General features: G+C 43.6%; 1 protein-coding gene across 4 annotated transcripts; it reads right to left on the bottom strand.

Annotated features, from left to right (window-relative positions):
* Positions 1-9,745: 9,745 nt before the first annotated feature.
* Positions 9,746-25,630, bottom strand: NQO2 (N-ribosyldihydronicotinamide:quinone reductase 2). 4 transcript variants are annotated; one of them, XM_045584207.1, is made up of 6 exons: positions 25,462-25,629; positions 22,182-22,346; positions 15,462-15,592; positions 13,334-13,447; positions 11,496-11,597; positions 9,746-9,956 (listed from the first exon to the last, which is right to left on the bottom strand). In XM_045584207.1, exons 1-6 carry the CDS (start codon positions 25,466-25,468, stop codon positions 9,825-9,827), a joined length of 651 nt encoding a protein of 216 aa, XP_045440163.1. In that variant the 5' UTR covers positions 25,469-25,629; the 3' UTR covers positions 9,746-9,824. The 4 variants fall into 4 exon arrangements, with proteins under 4 accessions (XP_045440163.1, XP_036303628.1, XP_036303629.1 ...); XM_036447735.2 differs by having other exon boundaries at positions 9,746-10,001; positions 25,462-25,628; XM_036447736.2 differs by lacking the exon at positions 11,496-11,597 and having other exon boundaries at positions 9,746-10,001; positions 25,462-25,630.
* Positions 25,631-27,334: the final 1,704 nt, after the last annotated feature.

Raw genomic sequence — 27,334 nt, 5'->3', positions numbered from 1 at the left:
CTCAAAGACTTTGCAGCGTTGTTTGGACCTGTCCTCTGTGTATGACACCAAGGACCCATCTGTGACCTGAGCAAAAGTTTATCTTTTAGCTCAGTTCTTAGAGTGTTTGATAGACTAAGTGGGACCAGATCTACATGTCTGTGGTCCAGGAGTCACACCTAACTTTATAATGCAGGTTTCCTGCACTTTTCTTTCTCCCTTTGTATAATCTCCCCAGCACTTCCTGCTTTGATGTGACTTCTACTTCCAGTCTGCAGACAGAAAGCTGGGCTTTAGGAGAAACCAAGATAGCAGCATAGGTAAATACCTAAACTGATACCTCACACAATAATTTCAAAACTACAACTAAAAGACAAAACAGACATGCAATGACATAAGGGTCAATTAGCATATTCCCTCCTTATTAGATAGGATGATAAAAAAGTGACTATAAGATACAAGGCACCTCTGTAAGGTTCCATTGGGCTGAGGGAAAGTACATATGGAAAGGCAGATGGTACAGGGTTCATACATGTTGGAGCAGGTGTGGCTCAGCCCAGGAATGGCAAACACATGTGCTGGTTTGCTCCAGCTGAAGCTGGGCTGGAGTTGCCTGATGAGAAACAGTCCACCTGGGGGCGTGCAGGCAGATGAGCAGCACCTGCAGAAAGGTCATCTGGCCTGGCCGGCAGGGACCTAGCTGTGCAGACCCTTCCTCCGGGCCACAGGGAGCTTAAAGGAATTCTGTTCATCACAACAAATATATTAAAGGTGGTATTCAGAGATGAGAGGCAATAAATTGAGAACTAACACATTCAGTATATTCAACCAACCAACCAACTTTTTTTTTTTTTTTAAAGATTTTGTTTAACTATAGTTCCCCTGACCACTCTTTGGTGGGCTATATTGAATGTCACTGCCCAAGTACTGAGGGGGCATGCAGTGGGTGGGCTCTGCCTCTGGGCCCACAGTACCACCATGTCTTTCCTGTCTTTTTCTTTTTTTTTTCCTTTTTTTTTTTAAATCAATCTTTATTGTTCATATTGTTACAAAGGTTCCTCATTTCTTCCCCCTCCACCAGGTTCCCACCCCATCCTCCGCCCCCTCCCCATCCCCCATTGTCCTCATCCATAGGTGCAGTTTATGTTCAGTCTCTTCCTCCCTCCCTTTCCCCGATAGTAAATCCCTTTTCAGATAGTAAATCAGTTACTTAGCATTTTCTCATATCAATAATACCACCACATGCCCAATGATACATTTCACACAAAAGACATTTCCAAATAGGTCAACCAGCCTCATCCAGGCCCCACCCAAGGCACTCACAGATCAACACCCCAGCCCTATACTAACTCAACACATGCAGTTCTAAGCCTTCATCACTTGATTCAGCAGACCCTCAAGTTCCCACAAAAGTTTCCAGCCATGTCTGAGAGGCAGCCGTGGGGCAGGGGCAGGCGAAGAGCGAGTTGTTTCGGGCCTGGCTGTTCCGGGCCTGGCCTCTGTTGCTCTGGTTAGTTCCACAACCAGCTGCTCCCGGTCTGGTCACCGCCGCTCCCAACCTAGTTGCTCTGGACCCGGCTGCTGCTGCTCTGGGCCCGGCTGCCCCGGGCCCGGCCACTCCGAGTCTGGCCGCTCCCAGCCTGGATGCTCTGGGCTTGGCTACTGCTGTTCTGGACCTGGCTGCTCCCAACCCGGCTGCTCTGGGCCCGGCCACTCCGGGTCTGGGTGTTCCTGGACTAGCCACCCTGGGCTTGGCCGCCTCTGCCCCAGGTCTGGCTGCCACTGCCCCAGGTCTGGCTGCTCCAGTGCTGGCTGTTGTTGCTCTGGTTCTGGCTGCTGCTGCTCTGGGGCCTGGCCATTGCTGCTCCGGGCCCGGTTGCCATTGCTTTGTGCCTGGGCACTCTAGGCCTGGCCGCCGCTGTTCCAACATTCTGTCCTTTTTTTTTTTTTTTTTTAAACGCATTTATGTTGCAATGTTGGCTGGTGAGTTGAGTTCTGACTTAGTCTTTGAATTTTCAAGATCTTCTTTGTATTCTTTCTTAAGTAATTTTACTATCTTTTGCTCTCACTTGATGTCTTCACATTGAGAACTTTGGTTTCTTCCTCCTGTCCTGGGAGCTCAGCAGGTTGGCCTGTGGCACTCCTTTGTTCTCCGCGGGCTCCCGCGCTGCTCCAGCCTGTTGCCGGGGTCGGCGCCGCCCAGGAAGCAGCCCCCGGCCTTGGCTCCGTTGCCCGCGCTCAGAGGTCGATGGCTCAGGGGCACACCCCCCCTCCCCCTTGGGGGCCCTGGCGCCCAGCTCCCTGCCGGCGCCCGGCTGGCTGGTGTCCGGCAGGGGCTCCTGCTCCTTCGCATTCCTCCAGTCTGGAGCTTTTTTTTTCTTCTCCTTCCTGCTAGGGGAGTCCAGGATCAGAGTCAACAGACTGTCCTCTGGGCGCAGAGCGCGCGACTCTGGGGGCTCTGCTTTTCGCCACTCCCCTGGGATTCCGCCTCACAGCCCCGTCTCCCTCTGCCTGAGCCTGGGTCCCCAGGGTCCGGTCCAGGACTGGGGTTCAGAGCTGTCCGGACTGAGGCACAGCGCCGCCGGAGGCTTTGTTTCTTCACGTTAGGGTAATCCAGCATCAAAGTCAACATTCAGTCCTTTGGCCACAATGTGCGCACGACTCCGGGGGTCCTGCTTTTCGCTGCTCACTTGGGATTCCGCCTCACAGCCCTGTCTCCCCCTGCCGGAGCCTGGGTCCCCAGGGTCTGGCTCATAACTGGGTGTCAGCACTGCTGGTTCGGGGGTTTAGCCCAGGCTGGGGGTTTTATTTCCTTCCTGCTAGGGAATGCCAGGCAGCACCCTGCCCTCTCCTCCTCTCTGGCTGCGACCTCTTTGCGTGCGGCGCGCAGCATGTCTCTGTACCCTGGGCTTTTTTTCAGCTCCTCTGATTTTCCTTCTGGTTTTCTCTTTCCTTCTTGTTGTAGAATTTTCAGTCAGTCGACTACCTGTAGCTCTGGGCGATGTCCACTCTACATTTTAGTTGTATTCCATTGAAATTGTTGTGTGCTGCTGCGGTTAGATGTCTACCCGAGCAGCCATCTTGGATCCCCAGCTTTCCTGTCTTTTTCTGATGCATCCTCAGGAGCAAAACCCATCCTCAGGAGCAAACCCATTTGTAGCATCTACAAATTCCTACAAATCTACAGAAGCTAAAGTCATGAAGTCAGGGGGGGGAAAAGGATTGGGAACCAGGTCTACTCAGAGATACAAATTCTGCAAAGCCCTTTCAAGAAGGATTAAATGCCAGTTAACTAAAAATAGCCCCAGCCCATGTCAGGTCAAAATGTACAAGATATGCAAGGTTTCTTGTAATTAGGATCCCTCCAACTTTTCTAATTTTTTACTGTGGCAGGGACAAATTATGGCATCAGTATTAGTAAAGTGATCATTGAGAACTCCTCACTTCTGCAGAATTTTAGTTCTTAGAACCACTAACCAATCTTCTTTCTAAGTAAAAAAATCTCTCCTTAGAAAGATTTGTCTCCCTCCCACCTTGTCTTCTTTAAGCTCAATCTCATGAAGGAATTCTAGCATAGCTGCACTTTGTTCCAGATATGCCAACACTGGACTGTCCTTGGCATGTGTCACCTTGTTGCATCCTCAGCATAGATATGTGCAGTTCACCAAACAGCAGGGAACATAGTGTAAAAGTTTAGTATTCGATTCCATCCAGAAGCATTCAGTCCATCAGCTCTCAGAAGGCCTCGTTAGAAGGTTCTGCCAGGTAGGCATCCAGCTTTTCCACACAGTGATAGACTGACAATGATTAGGGCAGAATAGGTTAACATCTACAAATCCTAATTTTGTTTCTAGATTCAGAATCAACTCAATAACTAACAATCAATCATCAAGGACTCAGCAGCTGCTGCTTTGCATGGAGGTGAGGCAGGAGGTGGAGAAGATGGCACACAGCTGCAGAGGAGGCCCCCATTCTTTTCTCTTTTTAAATTTTAATAATAAGTCTTTATTATTCAGATTATTACAGGTGTTTCTCCCCCCCCCCCAATAGCTCCCCTCCACATTATTCCCAACCCCAACCCTTGCCCTTATCCCCGCCACTGTCTTCATCCATAGGTGTAAGATTTTTGTCCAATCTCTTCCCGCACCCCTCTGACCTCCTTCTCCCTGAGAATTGTTAGTCCAATCCCTTTCTATATCCCTGATTCTATTGTATTCACCAGTCCATTTTGTTCTTCAGATTTTTTTATTCGCTTGATTTTTAGATTCACTTGTTGGTAGGTATGTATTTGATGTCTTTTTGTTGCTCATAATTTTTACTCTTACCTTTTTCTTCTTCTTCCTCTTCTTAAAAAATACCCTTCAACATTTCATGTAATCTTGGTTTGGTGTTGATGAACTCCTTTAACTTTTTCTTATCTGTGAAGCTCTTTATCTGACCTTCAATTCTGAATGATAACTTTGCTGGGTAGAGTAATCTTGGTTGTAGGTTCTTGTTGTTCATCATTTCAAATATTTCTTGCCACTCCCTTCTGGCCTGCATAGTTTCTGTTGAGAAATCAGATGACAGTCGTATGGGTACTCCCTTGTGGGTAACTAGCTGTTTTTCTCTTGCTGCTTGTAAGATTCTCTCTTTGTCTTTTGCCCTTGGCATTTTAATTATGATGTGTCTTGGTGTGGTTCTCTTTGGATTCCTCTTGTTTGGGGTTCTGTACGCTTCCTGAACTTGTAGGTCTATTTCTTTCACCAGATAGGGAAAGTTTTCTGGCATTATTTCTTCCAATAGGCCTTAAATGTCCTGCTCGCTCTCTTCTTCTGGCACCCCAAAAATCCGGATGTTGATAAGATTTAAGATATCCAGGAGGCTCCTTACACTATCCTCACACTTTTGGATTCTTCTTTCTCTCTGCCTCTGGTTGGGTGATTTTTGCTTCCTTATATTCTAGATCTTTGGTTTGATTTTTGAGGCATGTTGATCTATAGTTGAGTTTCTGTATATTCTTTATTTCAGACTGTGTATGCTTAATTTCTGGCTGGTCCATTCCATTTTTTTTTTTTTTTTTTTTTTTTTTTTTTTTTTTTTTTTTTTTTTTTTTTTTTTTTTTTTGTATTCTCATTAAGGTCCTTGAAGGTCTCACCAAGCTTCTTAGAGGTCTCATCAAGTTTCTCAAAGGTTTTTTAGAAGATTCTTGAGTAACCTTATAAATGTGATTCTGAACTTTATGTTGTCCAATAGTTTACTTTCCTCCATCTCTCCTATTTGTGACATGCTTCTGTGTCTCCTCATTTTGGCTGCCTCCTTGTGTTGATGGAGTGGCTTTGTGTGGTTGGGTGACCGATAGGGGGCACTCCCCCATTCTTCATCTACCTACAGGAATACCACTCAGGACATGTACTTCATAGCCTTCTTGTTATAATAATGTTATGGTCATAAGGAAACCCCTCTAATGCATGTAATAATTATTGTGTTAAATGTTTGCTGAGTGAACACCCCAATACTCTGTAACTTCCAAATTGGTGAACACCCCACTATCTTGATGTGAACGCCCTGCTCCTAGCATAAGGCATACATAATTAAGATACAAGTTGTTTACTACCAGCTATATAAGCACCAGACCTTCTTTAGTCAACATCTCCTGCCTGATAAAAGGAGGACTCCATGTTGCTCCATGAAAGGAGCTCCTGACTGACTGCTCTGCTGTGTGAGCCTGAACCAGCTGTGGCCACCTGTCTGTCTCCATCTTCTTCAACCATTTTTCAGTGTGTATCACCGGGTGGCCTTTGCTGGAGCCTAGGACCCACTAGGAATAGGTAAATAAACCTTGTGTGATTGCATACTACTTCTGTCTAGTGTGTTCATGTGTTTCGGTTCGGCTCAGCTGTCTACACATTAAAGTACCCGGGGATAAGCCATTATTGCTGACTCCTGGTCACCTGCGTTTGTCCCACTAAGTCTATATAGATAATTAATTGGAACATAATTGGGACACTTCTTGTGAAGATTAACGACACACTTCAGTGAATTATGCAGCACAGTGCATGGCACTGACTGAGCAGTCTATAAACTTTAGCCATTGTTCTGATTCGCATTTAAAGAAAAAATGTGCTTACCTTCTGGGCTAGGTGTCTAGAAACGGTCTGGGAGTACAGTTGGGAGGTACCCATGTGTGCAGAGGAGGACAATGGAGTCCCTTAAACCCTGAACTGAGGCTTACTACCAGGACCTGCCACCAGAGGGCAGCATACGCACAGCCTGGCTGTCCTGGTTCAGCTCCAACCCTTGGGAGTGAGTCAAACTGTGGGCTCAGGTCCAGAGGCCCTGGAGGCCCACCCACTTCTCCGCAGGCATGCGCACATAGTGCCCCATGTGTTTTGCTTACAGAAAGCAGCTTCACTTCAGAAGGGGTCAAGCCAGGTGTTTAGAATCAATATTTTGGGAAGGTGTTGACCCACGCAGGCCACTTAACAGTTGATGACTTATCAGATTTAAAACAAAACAAACAAAAAACAATCATCAAGGTAAACAAAGACAAGGAGGATTTTTTTTTTTTTTTTTTTTTAATTCTCCAGACTTGTCAGGAGGGGAGTTATGGGGGGAGGGTAGGTGGGGGGGAAGAGGAACAACTGTAATAATCTGAACAATAAAGATTTATTAAATTAAAAAAAACAAACATCAGCAATATATTGCCTTGCAGGACTAAAGACCTAAAGAAAAAACTCCAGCTTCAGCAAGGATGGGTCCAGGTGTTGAAAAATGTCATTAGGAAGTTGGCTCTTTATATAGTTTAGATGAGCTTTCCTCAGGGTTGGCTTCATTTTGGAGGCAGTGCTCACTATGTCATGGTCCATGAACAACTTAGTCACGGCTCTAAGTGCAGAAGCAAGAAGCCTCATCTCCAAGAAGGCCAGTGAGTTTCTTAGTTTCAACTCATTGCTTGGCTTGGATTTTCTGGGGCCCCAGACACTGATTGGTCAAGTCTGCCAGGTGCCACTCCTTGGTACTGAGGAGGTTTGACCCTTATGAAAACCACACTTGACCAAAGAGCATGATTCCCCAAGGAAAATCAGGGTGTGGCCACTAGGAGAAACAGGAACTGGTGTGGGACAGCCATGGATGACCGCTGGTGACTCCTGACATCAAAACCGCCTGGAGGATGGCCATGGCATTCTTTGTCATTTAGAATGAGGAGAATGTGAACTCTGATCACGGGCCCTCTGGTTGCTTCCATCCATGCTGTCTCAAAGGGTAAGAGATCCTTCTTTTTCACAGCTCCATAGTATTCCAGTGTGTAAATTTAACACAGCTTTTTAACCACTCATCTGCTGATGGACTCTTGGGCTGTTTCCAGATCTCAGCTATTGTAACTAACACTGCTATGAACCTAGGGGTGCATATATTCTTTTTGATTGGCATTTTGGGGGTCTAGGATATATTCCCAGAAGTAGGATCACTGGGCCAAATAGTGGTTCCAATTTTGCTTTAAAAAAAAAAAAATATATATATATATATATATATATATATATATATATATATATATATTTTATTGATTTTTTAAAATATATTTTATTGATTTTTCACAGAGAGGAAGGGAGAGAGATAGAGAGTTAGAAACATTGATGAGAGAAAGTCATCAAGCAGCTGCCTCTTGCACACCCCCTACTGGGGATGTGCCCAGGTACATGCCCTTGACCGGAATCTAACCTGGGACCCTTCAGTCCACAGACTGACCCTCTACCACTGAGCCAAACCGGTTTCGGCCAATTTTGCTTTTTTGAGGAAATTCCATACTGTTTTCCATAGTGGCTACACCAGTCTGTATACCCCCTAAGGTTCCCTTTTCCCCACATCCTTGCCAGCATTTGTTGATTAATTGATGGTAGCCATTCTGGCAGGTATGAGGTAATAATACCTCATTGCAGTTTTAGTTTACATCTCTTTGGTGATTACTGACCTTGAACATTTTTTCATGTCTCTTGGCCATCTGTATGTCTACTTTGGAAAAGTGTCTATTTAGGTCCTTTGCCCATAGATTAGGTTAAAGCCTTAAGCTTCCAAAGCAGTTATATAAATAGAAATACTTAAATTATAAAATAGCTTGATGTAGTATCCTTTTTTAAATTAATGTATTTTTATTGATTTCTGAAAGGGAAAGGGAGAGATAGAAACATCAATGAGAGAGAATATTGATTGGCTGCCTTCTGCACTTCCCTGAGCCACACTGGCCACACTAGCATCCTTTTTTAAAAATTCAAACTTTTTATTGATAATGAAAATTAATGTTTGAGTTTTATGTCTGGGTTGTACGCTCAATCTCCAGTAGGAGGTGTGCAGGAGGCAGCCGATCAATGATTCTTTCTCATCATTGATGCTTCTCTCTCTCTTCCTCTTCTTTTCTCTCTGAAATAAATAAAACTATATGTAAAAAGATAACGAGGAGCCTGGCTGGGCTCCTTAGTTGGTTGGAGCATTATCCCATGCATCAACAGGTTGTGGATTTGGACACATACCTTGGTCACAGGTTTGGTTCCGGCTCAGGGCACATATGAAAGGTAAACAATCGAAATTCTCTTCCACATTGATGTTTCTCTCTCTCTTTCTCTCTCCAAAAAATCAATTTAAAAAGACATATCCTCAGGTGAGGATTAAACAAACAAACAAAAACAAAAAATGGTGACAAGAAAGGCTTTGCAAAAGGTCTGAAGGAGAAAAAGAAACTGAACAGGAGGGTGGCCTCAAAAAGGTCTGAGGAAAATGTCTTGGAAAGAGAATCTGAAGGCTGCTCTGGAAAAGATGGCTCCAAAAATAATTAGAAGAAAATGGTGTTGAAAAGTTAGGAGAAATGACCCTGAAATTATAGAGTCTGAGGATAATGGGCCTGAGAGAATGAGGAGAAAAGCACCGAGTGTGAAGATCCAGATGCAAAGGAAGAACATGAATATGAAAACATATTGGATGATGCATCAGTGGAGAAGAGTAGGGAGAAAATGCAGATGGAGAGGGTCTGAAAATGCCGAGGAAGTGAATGCAGGTGAACAGTTGTTGGAAGATGAGGATGCCAACAAGGTGGTGTTTGATGGGGAGGATCCAGTGAGGAGTGCGGGCCAAGTCCCATGTTGGCAACAAGGAAGGGCCCTGTCCACAGCAGAGGCTTGTTCCTCAGAGGTGATGATGATGATGGTGATGAAGATCAGAAGCAGGAGGAGGAGACTGAATCTCTATAACCTGTTTTTGTGGAGATACCTCCATCTCCCCCTGCCTCCTCTGGGTGGGGAGAGGAGTGGAGGGGTGGATTATTAGTGGTGTTACATGAACACATGTATCATGATAAGAAGCCACCAGACTATTGCTTGGAAATTTTCATTGTAATTAGCACTCAGTGATTTTAAATATAATTTAAATGGCTGTTCAAGTAAAACTCATAGTCATAATACAAGCTTTTAAAAGAAGATGAAAGAAATGTCCAAACAGCACTAAAACACTAGCTATGGAAAAATTAAAGTTTCCTATGAGAAAAATAGAAACTTAAGTTATGAAATAAGACAAACACAAATTAACAAATACAGCTTAATATGAAAAGGAATATCTGAAAACATTACCAGTGAAGAATGACTATAGGGTGAGGGACAGATATCAGAAAGGAAAGTAAGCCTGGGTGAAAAATGGTATTAGACTAGAAGTCAATAGGACCTTCTGATTAGAGAAATTCCAGACCTGAGGTGTGGGGAAGAAACTCATCCCCACACCTCAGTAAATAGATCCAGGGAACTTGTTGTAATTGAGTTTTATTACAGCAGCATCTTCTCTTCCTGGGCCCTTGCATCTCCTAGCGTGTTGCTCACGTGATGTTACTGCCCAAAGTACCAAGGGGCTGTGCAGGGGATGGGGACTTCCTTCCAGATGCTCTCCAGCCTCTGGGTCCAGGATGCCAGCATCTTCTTTCTTTCATCTTCTGACGCCGTCTCCGGAGCAAAGCTGATCTGGGGGGCGAGCACCTTAAACCCACAGAAGTGCAGGGTGCCGTGCTGCAGCCACAGAGAACGGGAAACATTGATTGGAAGCCACACCCTCACACAGCATCCAGGCATGAAATCAAACTTCCAAAACACAACTGAAAACCTTGAATGCTCCTGGATAACTGAAAACAGCCAAGTGCCCTATTACCTTAGGATGCTGTTACCGGGGAGTTGAAGAATTCTGGGCAACAAGAAGTTCCAAATTCTATTCTGATCATTGATCTTTGCTACTGACTCAGACATGAACTTTATGGTTTTGATTGACTAGGCAAATTAGTATCCATTTATATGATAGATTATTCTAGAATGAGATTATTCTTGCTATAATATGCCACCCTGGAAGGTTTCTCAAGATATGTATTAAATAAAAACAATAAGAAGTTTGAAGCAACACTTATAGAATACCATTTATGTGAAAAATATATATAATAAATCTAATAATATAGATTATAAAAATGATTAATTTTAAGGTGAAATTAAGTGTACTAACTTTGTGTTTTTGTATTTTATAGTCTCACTTTTTTTCTGTTATGCACTTTTGCCAAGTGAAAAAATATAAAGATTAAAAAGAAAAGAAAAGACGAATTTAAGTGTGGACAATAGCACGTGGGAGACCAGTTGGCCTTGAAGAAAGATGTTAAGGCTTATAAATTATCATGTCCTTCTCAGAGCATCACTCAGAGAATCACTCTGAGAATCCCTGTGTCATCTCCTTTTAAAGAACTTTGTTTCCCCTGGAAATAATTCTTTCCTTCCTCTGCATTCCTTCCCTTAGAGCCCACATCCTGTCTGGGCCTACCCTACCAGGGTTGGTGAGAGGCAAGAGGCCCACACATCACTGTCACATTTTAAAAGTGAGCTCACAAACTTTTAAATATGTGCTCACCCCTCCCCGGACAGCCATGCCTTATAACAATGTGGGAGAACATTCCCATCTCAGTTACGGAGTCTCTTGGCAGTCCTGTGCTCCTCCCCTCAACCTGCCATGCCCACTGCTTTCCCCTTTGCAGACCACCATTCCCGGGGCCCTTGGCACAGGGGTGCGCACACAGTAGGCCTGAATCCTGGGGACCTGTGTGAGGGGCTCCAAAAACCTCCTCTGTGGGGTGCTTGAGGATGTTGGGAATGCCAGGCCCCAACACCTCTCACCAGGGTTGGAGGGCGACGCTGCCTTCAAGCAAGCAGCCAGGCCTGTGGGCTCAGTACCTGCCCAGGTTCCCACCTCCCCCTGCCAGGGCAATCCTGTTATCTGCAGAGCAGACCCCGGCTAACCAGGCTTCTGCTAGCTTCCACCCAAGCAATATTGCAGCCTGTCATTATAATTTGTGTTGGCCCTATTGGCCAATCTTTTCAATGCTGCTAAGTCAAAATTTAAAAAGAGTAAAATGTCCTAATTTCCTGTATTCAGATGGAGTCAAAATGATCTGAGTTTCAGGCTTCAGTGCCATCTCACTTTGCACCTGGGAAGCTGTGAGAGAGGGGTGGGTGCGGTGCGATGGCTACCTGGAGGGGCCACAAGAAGTATTTAAAATCTCCACTGACGCCAGTCCTCGTGTACATCTCCGCCGGGCCACCCGTGGTTAGGGAAAGGAGGGCCAGCTTACCCTGCGGAAGAGAAAGCACATGTGTCATGTGAACCCCAGAGGGGGAGACAAATAAATGTCACTGTGACTCCAGCACAGAGCTCTACAATGACCAGGAGGGGCATCTGGGGAGGGACAACATAACACTCCCACTTCCAGGAAGGCCAGCTACAGGGACAGCTGTCCCCAATGGGAGGCAGGGAGGGAGCAATCAGGGGGAACAGTCTGGTCTCCCCACTCCTGGCAGAAGGGGGGTTCAGTGCTACAGGTGAGAAGTGTGCAAGGCAGGTGCAGACCTGGGGATTGGGAGGTTGGGGGCTGAAGGAGGCCAGGCCATGCCCACACATGGCACCACTCAGCAAATGTTAGCATCACTCTGGTCCAAGCCAGGTCTTTGTGATTTAGTGTTTTCCTTATATGCACTATTTTCCGAAGCTTTTAGAATTTTAATCATCATGTATTTTAGTAAGAAATTCATAGCTGCCACGTGGTGGGTATGTACCAGCTTCCCCGGGAAGCTCTGAGAGACCAACTGTGAGCGGAGCAGAGCCACCAGCCCTCTGGAAGTCAGTGCTGCGCACCACGTGGCCACTTTGAGACCCTTGTTATAATCTGATTGTTATTTAACAGGAAGGAGTGGAGTGAAGACTAGAGAACAGAGGCATGCCATGTATACAGCTTTGCGAACTTAACATTATCCACGTCTGTTCCCGGCTGACTGATGGGGGAAGGGATTGTACACAGGATGCATGCCCAGTAAAGTCTGGATGACAGGAGAAGATCTTATCTGTCAATCACACCTGGGAAGAGGTGATTGGCCAGAATGAGTGGGGTCACTGTGAGGGCATGAAACCTGAATATTTAAACATTTGCACAAAGGTGCACTCTCTCCCGTTTCTCTGCTCGGTGCACTGGGCTCCTGGCCCTCCTGTTGCGGGGAGTCAATCAACAAACATTTCTCTTATGTCTAAGGCTCTCCTGTAAATACTCTGGTGATATCACAGTGAAAAAGTTATCTTTCCTTACTCTCTGAGAACAAATTCATTCAAGTTGGTTTATTTCCTTTCTTTGCTAAGTGCAATTTAAGTGTATGCTTTTGCTATTGGAAGGGGATATAGGCATAAAATTCCTGCTTTTGCTATAGGAAGGGGGTACACACCACCCTTGCACCCACGTGGCTCATGGCCATGTGGAACCCAAACTATAAGCTAATGGAATCTAATTAACTGATGCTGAACCGGACACAGCTGCAACATGGACAGAAACTGCGGACACTGGCTTTGCCTTTGGATCTGCTGGGAAATCAGCGCCCCCTTTCCAGGACAGGGTTAAGGGACATCGGACTTTACAACCCAAGGAATGTAACTCCATGCTAGTAGAGATTTTTACCACATCTCATTCGCCTGTGGGGTCTTCTGAACACACCCATTCAGCGGTAAGCAAGATCCCTACTCCCACTCGTGTGCACCCAGCCCACTAATTTCTCTAGCAACACACCACCCTCCTAGCAAAAGCTTCAGGCCCTCACAGCCATACACAGAGTGCACTGTGGCTGTGTCTGTGCCCCTCCCTAGAGAGACAAAGCTCCAAGGCTTCAGAAACAATGCTTTTATTCACCCACGTGCAGCGCTGAGCTTTCTTTGCCCATAGTTGGTGCTCAATCAATATTGGTTTTTAAAAAAGCAAACTAGAAATATAACTGGATGAGATGCACTCTGTCCTCCCTCAGTCCATAGTGATCCTTATCCCAGCACATACCTTGAGAAACCCGGCATCATAGAATCCTGGGAGGTCGAAGGCAAACCCCTGGCACAGCACCCTGTCCATCCAGCCCTTCAGGATGGCCGGCACGCTGAACCAGTACAGTGGGAACTGGGGAAATAGCAGGACAAACGAATGCTGTGGATGGTGGTTGTCTTAGGCTTCGTGGTTTAGCCTGTTGGTGACTCAGAAGGAATCCCGCCGCCCTCTTGCAGGGTGACTGAGCAGGAGAGTGTAACCCACAGGGCAGCACAATGAGGACATTTCTTCCCTTTCAGTGTGAGGCATGCAGTGTGGGTTTGAGAAGGTGGAGTGGGGTGGGGCAGAGTGGACAATGGTCCTGGTTGCTGTCATGGGTGGCTCTGCGTTCCCTACTGACAGCCCCTTACATTGGACCCTGAGCAGATGGGGAGACAGCTCAAAAGTTCTGCTAGACTCGGATCTGTGGAGGCAGTTTGTGGCCGACACAATGGAAGGGACATGAGGAAGGGTGTGGAAATAAGTTCTGGCCCTCTGTGTGCCTGGGGGAAGCTGCTGCCGTCTGGAAATCAGACTGAGTTAGGTTCTGAGAACCTTCAGGTTTGACACAAGCTAAAGCATTCCCCTCAGATCCCACACTCCAGTGGGATCTCCCCAAAGTTTTTGTGTTCTCATGGAAGCCCTGACACTATATCCAATAATGCCACCAATGCCAAGAGATGGACACAGATGAGAATCAGTTCCTAAAGGTGAAAGGGGGCCTGTGTTTCATGTGTTTTCACTCTAACTCACACTCAAACCCGGGACTTGCACTGATCCAAGCTTCAAAGCCTACTTCTGTGTGATATTGGCAAGTACTTAACCTCGCTGTGCCTCCTTTTCCTAGTTTACAAAGAGGGCTACTCCTAGTCCCTAGCTCACAGCATTGTGGTGAGGGAGGCTCCAGAACACAGCAACTGCTCATTGAAGAGTGACTTGTGTATGGTAACAGTAGGAGTGGGGCTGAATGAAACAAATAAACCAACAATTCAGACCCTGTTGGTAAAGTATAAGGAAGTGAGAAGGAGGCTGGAAGAAGAGAGGTGACATGGGTAGGGTAGGAAAACAACTTAATAGTCTCAACAATAAAAATAAAGTTAAAACAAAATAAAACAAAACAACCATTATAAAAGAACAGGCCTTGGCTTGCTTTAGCTACCCAGTTCCATGAATTGTCAGCTGACCCGAGGGAGACAGGAAGGAAAACGAGAGAGCTGCTTGTGGTTCTGAGTTGCCAGAGTTGCTATAGCCCCATCATCCTTCTGCCAGAAAGGGGTGGCCTTGTTCTCCCACTTCCTGCCTTCACCAGTGTTGGGAAGCAAACAATCTGGACCAATCAGTGCCATCTTAGAGATTCTGGCTCTAGAGACTCCCATCCTTGGTGTGAAGCTAGGGGAGGACAGAGCCAGCAGGCGGAGAGCAGATGAGACTCAGACAAAGAAGAGCCTCTGTTTCCACTTTCCCTTGCCACCTTCTGTCCTGGGTTCCAGGAGACTCAGGTGACCAGGGCCCCCTTTATTGTAGTTTGACTTGTATTTCCATTACCCCAATGACTCCCAAAGACTAAATGTTTATATTGCTACCAAGCTTAGGGTCACATCCTTGACTGCAAACCTAGCTGTGGCAGGGAGTGGCCTTATTGAGTTCGTGGGTCAGTTCTTCAGGAAGTGAATCCTGGCCCTGGAAGGATTTGTGAATGAATACAGGGATGGTGGGAGGATGAGGCAGGAAAAAAAGATTTTCCTCTTAATGGTCAGGATATGTAAGACAGGAGCTGCAGGTGGCCTGCTGGTGTAGATAAGGCTGGTTTTCCTCCAGCCCCTGCCTGTCTGGGTGGGGAAAAGAGGGAAATGAAAGCAACACTATGTGCCTGATCAGACATTTCTTGGACCAATGGGCTACAGGCAAAGTACCTCTATTTACTTGGGGGTCAGGATTTTGAATGATTAATATTGGCTATATGGCTCTTCTTACCCATCTAGGCATACATAAGTGCAAATGTGCTGAAAATATCAATACCACTTCTAGAAGTATGAAATCCAATATTTGGAAAGCGTTTATCCATAGAATGAAACTAATTCAGTATAGCAATTAGAAGAAAACAAACCTGAAATATCACTAGATCAGCTTCCTGAACCTTCTTCTGCTCATCGACTATGTCACTGGTAAGAGACCGCTTCTTGTAGGCTTCATATACTTCCACCCCATAACTGAAGACCTCAGGATGAGAGAGAGCACCTGGAGAGGAAGAGGCCAAATGTTCTCACTCTCAGGGCAATGTCCACAGCCATCCAGGCCAATCTCACTGGTGTCATTTCCCCTGGACTCCCCAAAGCAAGTCACCAGATAGTCACTGAGACCCAACCAGGTAGTCAGTCAGGCTAGGGAACAAAAAGAAAGGAAGCTGCTGTCCTTACTTTCCATTACTCAAAGTCCAGTAGGAAAAGCAGTGAAATAACTAACCAAATGATTAACATACAAAACATCATTGGTCAGCTTGCTCAATCCAGTGCTATAGCCCAGATCAGCCTCACGTCACACAGTCAAGATGCATGTGGTCTAACTCTGGGTGTGTGTGAAGTACAGTGGTGGCCCTCAGGGGCAGTGACCAGCTCTGTTTGGGTGGGTTAGCAAACATATCTGTAGGAATGGGCTTTGTGAACTGGGTTTTCAAGATGGAGCAGGAGTCACCAGGCAGCCTGGAACACTAGGAGGAAGTGGAAGGATGTTCTGGACAAGTGGTGGGCAAACTCATTAGTCAACAGAGCCAAATTTCAACAGTACAACGATAGAAATTTCTTTTGAGAGCCACATTTTTTAAACTTAAATTTCTTCTAACGCCACTTCTTCAAAATAGACTCACCCACGCCTGGTATTTTGTGGAAGAGCCACACTCAAGGGGCCAAAGAGCCGCATGTGGCTCGTGAGCCACAGTTTGCAGACCACGGTTCTGGACAAAAGACACAAGGCACTGGACTACCAAACAGGTCAGCACATCTGAGGAGCTGCGGTGGAAAGCCAGTAGGGGTGTGTGTGATGTGTCTGCAGATGGGCTTCTGGACTGGTGAGATTTGCCCAAGAAGCTTAAGCTTTTCCTGCACATGGGAAGCCATATGGTTTAAGAAGAGAAAAAATAAGTTCTGTGATTTAGATTTAGAAAATCTTCCTATAGCAGCAGGGGTATGAGAGCAAGCCTGGGGGTGGGGAATTCTGGATCTAGAGAAGGTAGCAATGGGTGGGAGGAGGTTTTTCAGGGCTAGAACTTAAAGTAGTACCCAACAGCAACTAAGATAAAAGATGAGATATCTTGATCCCTGACTTTAGTTGGGCTCCTGTCAACTAGAATGACTCATCAGAAGGCATTCATCAGTATTAAGCACATGTTACCCTTTACATTGTCAGGGGCAGTGCTCCACACACTCCATCTTCTCCAACTTCACAACACCTGGTGAGATGGGTATAAATCCCAACTACCAAAGAGGAAGCTGAGCCGGGACCGGTTTGGCTCAATGGATAGAGCGTCGGCTTGGGGACTGAAGGGTCCCGGGTTCGATTCCGGTCAAGGGCATGTACCTTGGTTGCGGGCATATCCCCAGTAGGGGGTGTGCAAGAGGCAGCTGATCGATGACTCTCTCTCATCTATGTTTCTAACTCTCTCTCTTCCTTCCTCTCTGTATAAAATCAATAAAATATATTTAAAAAAAACAAACAAACAAACAAACAAACAAAAAACAAAGAGGAAGCTGAGACTAAAGAGAAGCCAGAGACTAGTTCAATGCCCAGGGCCCTACGTGGCAGCACAGGTGGGAGGGTGAAGGTGCAGGTTTGAACCACCGCACACTCGGGATCTGGAGATGAGCCAGCAAGCTCCAGATTATTTGGAGAAGAGCCAAGAGGAGAACTGGACCCACAGAGCTTCAGTAAAAACCTCAGTGTTCTTTGCCACCTCCTTTAATCTGCCTACATTTCATTGTCATTCAGAAAACACATACTGAGTGCCTTCTTTGCATGCTCATTGTGTGGTGTCCACGTGGCTCTGAGCCATGTGGGTGAATTCAAGAGAGCAGGAACACAAGAGCCTGGAATCCCTGAGCACAAGAGGCAAGAGAGCAAGAGAGAGAATTCCCTTGATTAGGAGCTTAAGTTCCTTAAAATTTTCCCTGCTTTCAGTGGCCACGCCTCCTTTGGCAAATGACCAATTATGTCACCCAGACTTTACTGGGCATGCCTATATATTTGGTCTCCCCTTTGCTCCATTCCAGTTATTAACAACTGGGTTTATTATAATGGCATCACTTATATTCTCCCTTTAATTGCAAGCGCATAAAATAAATTGCAAAACTGTCATTCTCAGGAGTATCTAAGAACACTTCCTGGCAATGTTGTCAGTTTGTGCTCAAATAAACATGTAAAATTTTCTACAGGATGGACATTCTTACCTTGGCAGTGTTAGGGCACTTAGGTTTGTAAGGGAAAATCCCTCTTTGTACCAGGAAGAGGAAGACATCTACATCTCTAGAAACTGTTATCAATGAAGGTTTCAACTTAAATCTGCACAATCCTAGCCTTGTAACCTTTCCTGGTAACCTCTCCCCACCCCATCGTCATTTTTTGCCTTTAGCTAAAGATGGTATTTAAGGTGCTTGGCTTCTGCCGTTTTGAAGAGGTACTCACTTTTCCTGAGTCTCTCCCATGTACAAGGGGAGAATAGTAGTTTAATTTGTTTTTCTCCTGATAATCTGTCTCATGTCAATTTAATTATTAGATCAACTAGCACTTAGAAGGGGAAAGTAAAACTTTTCCTCCCCAACAATATCAAAGCAATAATTTTTATTAGTGTGGGTGTGGAGACACCTTCCTAAGCAAGAAGTAAATCCAGAGTCATAAAAGAAAGACTGACACATGGCTTGAAATAAAAGTTGGAAGCAACATAAATATAAATCAACATAGGAACGGGTAAGTTATAATACATACTGTTACCATTGTCACTAGCTAGTTATTAGTAATAGGAAAGGAGCAAAGGGAAGGCCAGACATTATGAGCATGGCCTTCTTATGGGTGAAGTATGGGCTGCTTCACCAGGAAGCTGCAATTTCACACTCCCCAGGGAACCACTGGCCCATTCCCTGCAGATCCTTGTGGGAAGACACTGGACAAAAGGGAAAGGGTTGCATGCAAGTGAGTAGGTGTGATGTAGGGAAAGTACTAGCCTGTCAATCTAATCTGGGAACAAAGATAATTGGCCAGAAGGGTGGAGCCACTGCAAGCCTTAGAAAATTTGGGGAATATATAATCCTGAAACAAAGGAATTTTCTCTCTGGTTCCTCTGGCTTTGTTCCTGCTTACTTGCATGTGCCCCTGATCCCTCCATACCCTATGCACTGCTTATGGCTCATGGTTGCCTGGACCCCACAGATACAGGGCTAAGCTAGCCTGATGCTTGATTGCAAATATGGTGTGGAAACTCTGAACAATGGCTTTAATTCTAGCCCCACTGAAGATAAGACTGGAGTTTTTCCTTAGTGGGATGGATGGAGATGGGACCATGGAAACATAGGTGTTTAATTCCATGCAAATAAATATCACTAATTCTCTCATTCGAATCTCAGAAAACTGCTTTACTCGTGACATCATGAGAATCCCACTCCCACCAGCAACAGGAGAGGAAACAGAGAGCGCCCCACTGATAACATTACCAGGGAATGCTACATAATTTTTAAAAAGGCTTCTGAGTACTCTAAGGGAATAAAGCAACAATGGCTATATGTATATCTTTGTCTATAGATTTTCAAATTATATACATCACGCGCACACACACACACACACACACACACACACACACACGTGGATGCAGAGGTATATACCAAGATTAATCCTTTCTACACAGAGAAACAAAAATCAGTCCATAAGGATCAGTCAAGATCTCTATAAAGAAAACTTGTTAACAGACCTGAAGGATTGTAAAGAAGATATAAGCAAATGAAAAGCTATATAATTTTTTTGAATAGAAAGAATTGGCATCATAAAAGTTCACCTGTAAATTTATTTACTTATTTAATTTATTTTTTTAGAGGGAGCGGGAGAGAGAGAGAGAGAGAGAGAGAGAGAGAGAGAGAGAGAGAGAGAGAGAGAGAGAGAGAGAGAGTAACAATGATGTGAGAGTGAAACATTGATCAGTTGCCTCCTGCTCGTACCACCACTTGGTATTGAACACACACCTGGGTATATATGTCCTGACCAGGAATCAAACCCTCCCTCTTCTGGCATACAGGATGATGCTCCAATCAACTGACATACACAGGCTAGAGCTCATCTGTAAAGTTAATATCATCTGGTTACTTATTGAATCTAGAAATGTAATTCAAAAGATTCAATAGAAAAGTAAAGTAAAAATAGAAAATAAGGGAAACAAGGGTGGCCTAACTCTGTCATATATTAAATTTGCCAAAATAAATAAAGTTTTGTGATAGAAAATAAATAAAGTCATGGACAGAAAATGAAGAGAAACTATAAAGTAGTGTGGATGAAAAGGGGCCACATATTTAACCAGACAAGCTAAGCAAAGGCCTGCATAGCATGCCTCATAAACTCAGACACCAAAAGTAACCACATAGGATGGTCTGAAATTAAAACATTCTAACTAAAAGCAGGTCATGTCCTAGGCTAGAATCTTCTAAGGCAAAGGTCAATTTTGACCTTAATTGAGCCTAGTGTCTTTTTGCATCTACCATAACATGCCTTTGGAATGTCAAGGTTAATTTCCTTTTTCCTGACCCCTCCTGGCACAACCACAGCACCAGGGCAGAGACCACAAATTCTCTCATGGTTGTTGTTATCATGTTTACTATTGACTGTTAACTATCCCATACCCACGAATGTAAAATAAGTTTTTGTCTATCCATTTTACTTTTTATCCACTCCTAGAGATTTCTCTGCATTGTTTTCTCCCGCCTCTCTAATCCATCACCAATGATTTCGTGTTACCCTTTACATCTTGCCCTTTGATACTAATGCATAAAATAAGTGGTAAAACTGTTGTTTTCCCAATTCATTGAGATTTTACTTCCCAGCAATTGTTGTCAGTTTGGCTCAAATAAACTCACAAAATTTTGTTCTCTGAAGGTTTGAATATTTGTTATGTTGAAAATAGAGTGAAATATAAGTGGAAATTTAGATCACAATGAAGGTGGCATTTTAAGTCAGGCAAATAGCTAGGTCATGCAATAAATGAGGAGGAAATTGAGTAGACTGAAATAAATTTTGAATGGATACAGTTTGTAATTTTAAAAAGTAGAATCTGAAAAATACTACAAGAAACTATAAAACTTAAAAAAAAATAAACTTAGAGATTATATATATGATGCAAAATCCATATCTTAGAAAGTCTGACCTTTGATCAAAAATCAACTAATTAAAAGTAAATAAAAATTCTTCATGGAAAAAAAAGATATATCATAAGCACAGTAAAAAAAAGAAATGGTGAAAATGTATTTACAATTCGTATCCCACACCAAATGCTAATTTTATAATATATAAAGAGCTCTTTAAAATCTATAAGGAAAGAGAAGATTCTAAAATGGTGGCAGAATAAGGAGAAGCTACACTGATAGTCTCTCAGGACCAAAGTAAAAATACTGCTAAAATACAGAAAAACCACCCAGAAATTGAGGACTCTGAGCTCCAACCCTAGAGTCCCCAAGGACAGAGAGAACCTTAATAACCAAGGACGGAAAGTGGAGACTGCACAGAGACTGGTAGGAAGTGTGTGGTGGCGAAAAGGCTGGCTGAGCCCTCACAGATAACAGTGGAAGGTATGGAGGGATATCTCAGCTTTGGGGAGTTCCCAATGAGAACTCTGGAGTCTAAATGCCAATCTGGGCTCCACAGAACAGAGAGCCAGAATTGAGAAAGGTGCCCACAGAACATCTGGCTGTTAATAGCAGTAGGATTGCTGTTGGCCCGGGAGAGGCAGCTAGAAATGCAGACATCCTCTTAAAAGGCAAATACAAAAAAATTTTTGTGCAACCACTCACCTTGGGCTTTGGCATAGGGAGGGCAGAGTGGACTGGAGCTGTGTGAGCAGAGTCCAGATTTGGGGTGCTCTGGGGTTGGAGCTCAGAAGGCAGGCACCCTGATTTCGTTCACTGAGTCTTTACCTCACGCTGTGGAGGACATCTTTCTCTGGCAGATCTTTGCTATCCAGGCAGTTTTTGCCTGGGGGAGGGCAGTTGCCCACCTTGTTCGAAGGCCTCTATCACTACCCTGATGTTGATAACCTGTGGCTAATAAAGCTTGAGTGTCAATTGAACTAAAGGCAGGGCTTTCAGTCTCTGCCTGATCTCATTTTGGGCCTGAGGCCAAAGGCACAAAGCCCCAGCAGAGGGAGCCACAAGATATGGATTGCTGATAGCTCCAAAGAGGGTACTCAGGGGAAGTCTCTGTGTCTAACACTGTCCTGCACTAGAAACTGGGAGTCATAGCAGATCTACCTAATACATGGACACAAACCGAAACAGGCAGCCAAATGGAGATGTTCTGTACAGCATGGTGACTACAGTAAATAAGCCTATATTGCTCATTGGAAAGTAACTGGATGGTGGATCTTAAAAGTGCTCATCATGAGGAAAAGGAATTTGTAATTATGTTAGGTGATGAGTGTTAACTGGACTTACTGTGGTCACCATTTTGCAATACATACAAATATTGAATCATTACACTGTAAAGCTGAAACTAGTGTTCTATCAGTTGTGCCTCAATAAAAAAAAAAAAAATGCACACACACAAAGGAGGAAGTTGTAAAAGATACAGCTTGTGTCCCATGACTTACCAGTGATATCGTTCCTTGTGGCTCTCGGCTCAAAGCCCATGGCATAGAGGTCAGACACGGTGACAGTGCAGCCCTGCTTGCTCAAGATCTCCACAGCCACTTTCTTCAGACTGCCATTGAAAGACTGGGGCTCCTGGTGCGCATAAACAATGAGCACTTTCTTACCTAAGTCCAGAGAAGAAATTATTTTTCTTTTCTTTTCTTTTTTAAATACATTTTATTGATTTTTTATAGAGAGGAAGAGAGAGGGAGAGATTTAGAAACATCCATGAGCGAGAATCATCTATCATCTGCCTCTTGCACACTCCCTACTGGAGATGTGCCTGCAATCAAGGTACATGCCTTTGACTGGAATCCAACCTGGGACCTATCCGTCCACAGGCCTATGCTCTATCCAGTGAGCCAAACCGGTTTCGGCAAGAAATTATTTTTCTTAAAGAGCAATTCTTCTTTGTCAAAATTTAAAAAGACTAAAACGTAAATGACATATGTCGGAGCATTACAGCAATTGAAGCTAAGAAATACCAACCTTTTCAATGAGTGAGGTTTTAATACAGTTATAGCATAGCCCTTGGGTACTTGTGTTTACTAATATGCAAATATATAATGGGTCCAATTATGATTGGTCAAAACTCACACAACCAAGTTTGTTGAAAGCCCAAACTAGCTTGGTTATCCTCAGAGAAGTTGAACCCTGTCCCAAACCCTGAATAAAAAGTTCCCTGACTCATGTTTTGTGCTAACCCTACGCGGGCAGGTGTTAGCTACTGACACACAGTCTTGCTTTCTTTCCTCCGGACCCATCAAAATGTCACACTTAAACAGGATATGAAAAACTGGACTCCTAGTACTACTACACAGAAGACGGGGCTATAAGGAACCCAGCTGTTAATGGTGAGATGACAAGAAGTTTAAGAGTCAGGTCTTACGGGTCCTGGCTATGCCACTATTACCAATAGCTCCTGAAGGAGTATTGTTCTTGCTAAAAGATAACTTGAAATTATGCTCTGATTTTTTTTTTTTTTTCCCAAGAGGCAGCTCTGGTGATTTGCTTAAAATTTCCCAGGAAAAGCCTAAGGCCAAATATTTAAACTTTTGATTTAAAAATTTCTTTAGGTCCTTAAGGAGAAAATACAAAGGTTAGTTTGAAGCAAACGATTTTGGGGCAATTCCACTGAGTATAAAGGTTAAATTCCATGAATTAATCATTTACTTTTTAAAAAATTTTAACTTCTCAGACTCATTGGTCAAGAATGGATTCTACTTGGGGGCTTCACAGAAAAAAATGGATACAAATAAAATATTTATACCAATGGTTCTCAACTAGGGACAGTGTTGCCTCCCAGGAGATAATTCACAATAACTGGAGACATTTTCAGTTTTCATGGCTGGGAGTGTTCAGGGGGTGTAGGAGGGTGCCCCAGGGGAGCGGGGGGGCGCGGGGAAGAGGGTGGGGGAGGGATGCAGGAGAACTTCTGGCATCTGATAGACAAAGCCCCAAGGATGCTTCACAAAACAAAGGGTTTTCTAGCTCAAAATGTCAGTAGTGCCGAGGTGGAAAACCCTAATGTACAGCATCATGCGTAAGGTGTACCTTTATGTTCTGAAATTCAAGGATTTTTATGTTATACTAGTGTACCGATGCACAAATTCATGCACATTTAAAGGAAATTTATTAGAAGAAATATTTTAATATCGCTATTTTCCCTTTCTCTATATTAGAAGTGTCAACCAAATTTATGATTGACAATGACAGATCAAAACACACGTGTGCGATTGGCACCAGTGATAGCTTTATATGTATTGCACATGCACAAGTCAACTTAGCCTTTTATATAGGATAAATTTGCTTAATTAGAACTGCATTCTGATTTAGCTAAACTTTTTCCATCCCAGTAAAGCACCCCAACTTCTCTTTCAGAAAATTATCAGCAACATAGCAGTAAATATCAACACAAAACACTATTATTTTAGATCATGCAGGGAGAACAAAGGGTAAAATATTTAACTGTAGCAGTGTTTGACTATATTCTGTGCAGTAAGAAAACCTGAAGCCATTTTCAAGTTCCACCATTTCTTACTTCTTTTCAGTCAGGTCAAGTTTCTAGCTTTCTAAATCTCCATTTTCTGGCTATGAAAAGAAAATAGGATTCTACTGAATCTCCTATCTACCTACTCTAGGACTTCTGTGAGGATCAAATGAGATGAGGCACATGAAAATGCTTCACAAACATTTGGTTAAAGTGTAAAATGTTTGGACCTGTCTATAAAGCAAACCGTGTTCCTAGGCTGAAGAAACTCCAAAGAGGCTAGTTGCTAGGGAAAGGAAGCTGGGTGTTGCTATGGGACATCATGACCTGGCGCCCACAGCATCCATTTCCAGGCTGGGCTGGGCTGTGGGCCGCATTTTGCGCCATGGAGTCTTGGCAGTGTTGGCTGTGATTTGGTGGGCTGTCACTACAGGATGGTGGCAGGGCCTGTGTCCCACTAGGGGGAAGCCAAATGTTGGTTTATTGGCACCAGGTCCGTGGTGCTGTTTATTTTTAAATCGCCAGTGCACATCATGTCAGCTCTTGCATTGAGCATCTGACCCCTGGTGGACAGTGCATGTCATAGCTACTGGTTGGATGGACACTTAGCCTTTTATATATATAGATTATTGAGAGAAAAAAAGATATTGCAGAATGGGGTCATGAGCAGGGAGACAAGTAAAGATGGGGAGTCATGCTGAATTTTTAACCATGGTACCCCAGGCGGCTCATTCACACAACTATTTATTGAGCATCTACTATTTCCTGAGATCAATCCAGAGATTGGATAAGCGTGGCTTTTACTTTGGAGGAATTTATATTTTGGTAGGATTTAAATAAACAAAATAAGCCGAAAACGGTTTGGCTCAGTGGTAGAGCATCGGTCTGCGGACTGAAAGGTCCCAGGTTCGATTCCGGTCAGGGGCATGTACGTTGGTTGCGGGCACATCCCCAGTAAGGGGTGTGCAAGAGGTAGCTAGTCGATGTTTCTCTCTCATCGATGTTTCTAGCTCTCTATCTCTTTCCCTTCCTCTCTGTAAAGAAATCAATAAAATATATTTTAAAAATAAATAAATAAACAAAATAAGTAAGAAAATAAAAAATAAAGTAATTCCATGTAGTGATACACGTTATAAACAAAACATGTTTTAAACACTTCACTGTTACTTAGATTTTTTCTGACAACATATTCAACTTTTAATTAAAATTTTAATTTAGAAAAGTTTAATTCTCCCATAGCTAATAGTCACCTGCCATGTTCTAGGAAGATGGATTTCTCTCTGACAGGTCAAAAGGGAGGTTTGCTTTAATCCTGGGCACAGAAGGATTCTGAGTGGTGAGCTCCAGGCTTTCAGATGTAGTCACTCTCCTCAGGCCTCAGCAACCTAGAAAAGAAAAAACGAACACTTGATGGAGGAGGGGAGACAAGGAGGTGAGGTTGACTAGTGGCTCCAGGCCTCACCACCACTCTGGGAAGGAGATGCTAATGGATCAGCAAAAGACTTTCCATGAAGAAGCAGGTGGTGAAAGGGCAGAAAAAGAAGTGGGTTCCACAGTTCACCAATGACTGCCCCACCCTGTAGCAAACAGAATCAGAGCTGGGAAATTTGGTGGAGGCATTGTAACCAGTGAAAGAAGAAAGAGCAAGATCACTGTAATCTCTGAGGGGCCTTCTTCCAAAAGGTATTTGAAATATGTCACCTAACACCAAAGCCAGACAAAGACACTACAAAGAAAGAAAATCACAGGCCAATATCCCTGAGGAACACAGATGCTAAAATCCTCAACAAAATATTAGCAAATCAAACCCAGCAATATATGAAAAAACTTATACACCATGATCAAGTGGGATTTATTCCAGGAATGCAAGGCTGGTATAATATTTACAAATCAGTAAATGTGATACAGCACATAAAAAATTGAAAGAAAAACCCCCCACATGATCATATCAATAGATGTAGAAAAAGCATCTGACAAAATCCAGCATCCTTTTTTTAATAACAAGTCTCATTAAATGGAATAGAGGGATCAGACTTCAATGTAATAAAGGCCAAATATGACAAACCTACAGACAACATAATATTCAATAGGGAAAAACTAAAAGCATTTCCCTATGGAACAGGAAAAAGATAGGAATGCCTGTTTTTACCACTTTTATTCACCATAGTTCTGGAAGTCCTAGCCACAGCAATTAGACAAGAAGAAGAGATAAAGACATCCAAATTGGAAAGGAGGAAGGAAAACTGTCATTGTTCACAGATGACATGATATTGCACATAGAAAATCCTAAAGACTCAACCTGAACTACTAGATTTAATAAATAAATTCAGTAAGGTAACAAGACACAAAATCAATGGCATTTTTATATACCAACTAGAGGCCTGTTGCTCACAGATTTGTGCAATAGGCCTTCCTTCCCCTGGCTGCCAGGACCAGTTTTCCTCTGGCGCCCGGGACCCAGGCCTTTGCTCTGGCCACAGTGGAGAAGCCAAGCCTCTTCAGTCTTCAGTCTTCACTCCATGCCTGCATATGCAAATTAACACACCATCTTTGTTGGGTTAATTTGCTTACTCACCCCTAACTGGCTGGTAGGCATCACAGAGGTATGGTCAATTTGCATATTTCTCTTTTATTAATAAGAAGCTAAAAAAGCAATCCCATTTACCATTGCAACAACTAAAAATTAACATACTTAGGAATAAACTTAAACAAGGAGGTAAAAGACCTGTACTTGGAAAATGATAGAACAATAAAAAAAGAAATAGAGGGAGATACAAATAAATGGAAGCATACACCATGTTCATAGGTTGGAAGAATTAACATAATTAAAATGTCTATACTATTTAAGCAATATATAAATTCAACTCAATCTCTATTAAAATACCAATGGCACACTTCACAGAACTAGAACACATACTCCAAAAATTTATATGGAACCATAAAAGACACTGAATAGCTGTAGTAATCTTGAGAAAGAAGAAAGATGTAGATGGGATTGCAATACCAGATATCAAACTACAAAGCCATTATAACCAAAACAGCCTCGCACTGGCACAAGAACAGGCATAGAGACCAATGGATCAGAACAGAGACTCCAGAAATTGATCCACGCCATTACAGTCA

The sequence above is a fragment of the Pipistrellus kuhlii genome, unplaced genomic scaffold (assembly GCF_014108245.1).
Source record: "Pipistrellus kuhlii isolate mPipKuh1 unplaced genomic scaffold, mPipKuh1.p scaffold_m20_p_2, whole genome shotgun sequence".
Taxonomy (NCBI): domain Eukaryota; kingdom Metazoa; phylum Chordata; class Mammalia; order Chiroptera; family Vespertilionidae; genus Pipistrellus; species Pipistrellus kuhlii.
This window is presented reverse-complemented; position numbering and strand designations above follow the sequence as displayed.

Excerpts from the sequence above, each read along its gene's own strand:
- NQO2 (XM_036447735.2), bottom strand. Across the intron at positions 15,593-22,181 it reads CACAAGGAACGATATCACTG|GTGCTCTCTCTCATCCTGAG; the intron begins GTAAGTCATGGG and ends CTTCCTCTCCAG. Across the intron at positions 10,002-11,495 it reads ACTTCTTGTGGCCCCTCCAG|CACGGCACCCTGCACTTCTG; the intron begins GTAGCCATCGCA and ends CTGTGGCTGCAG.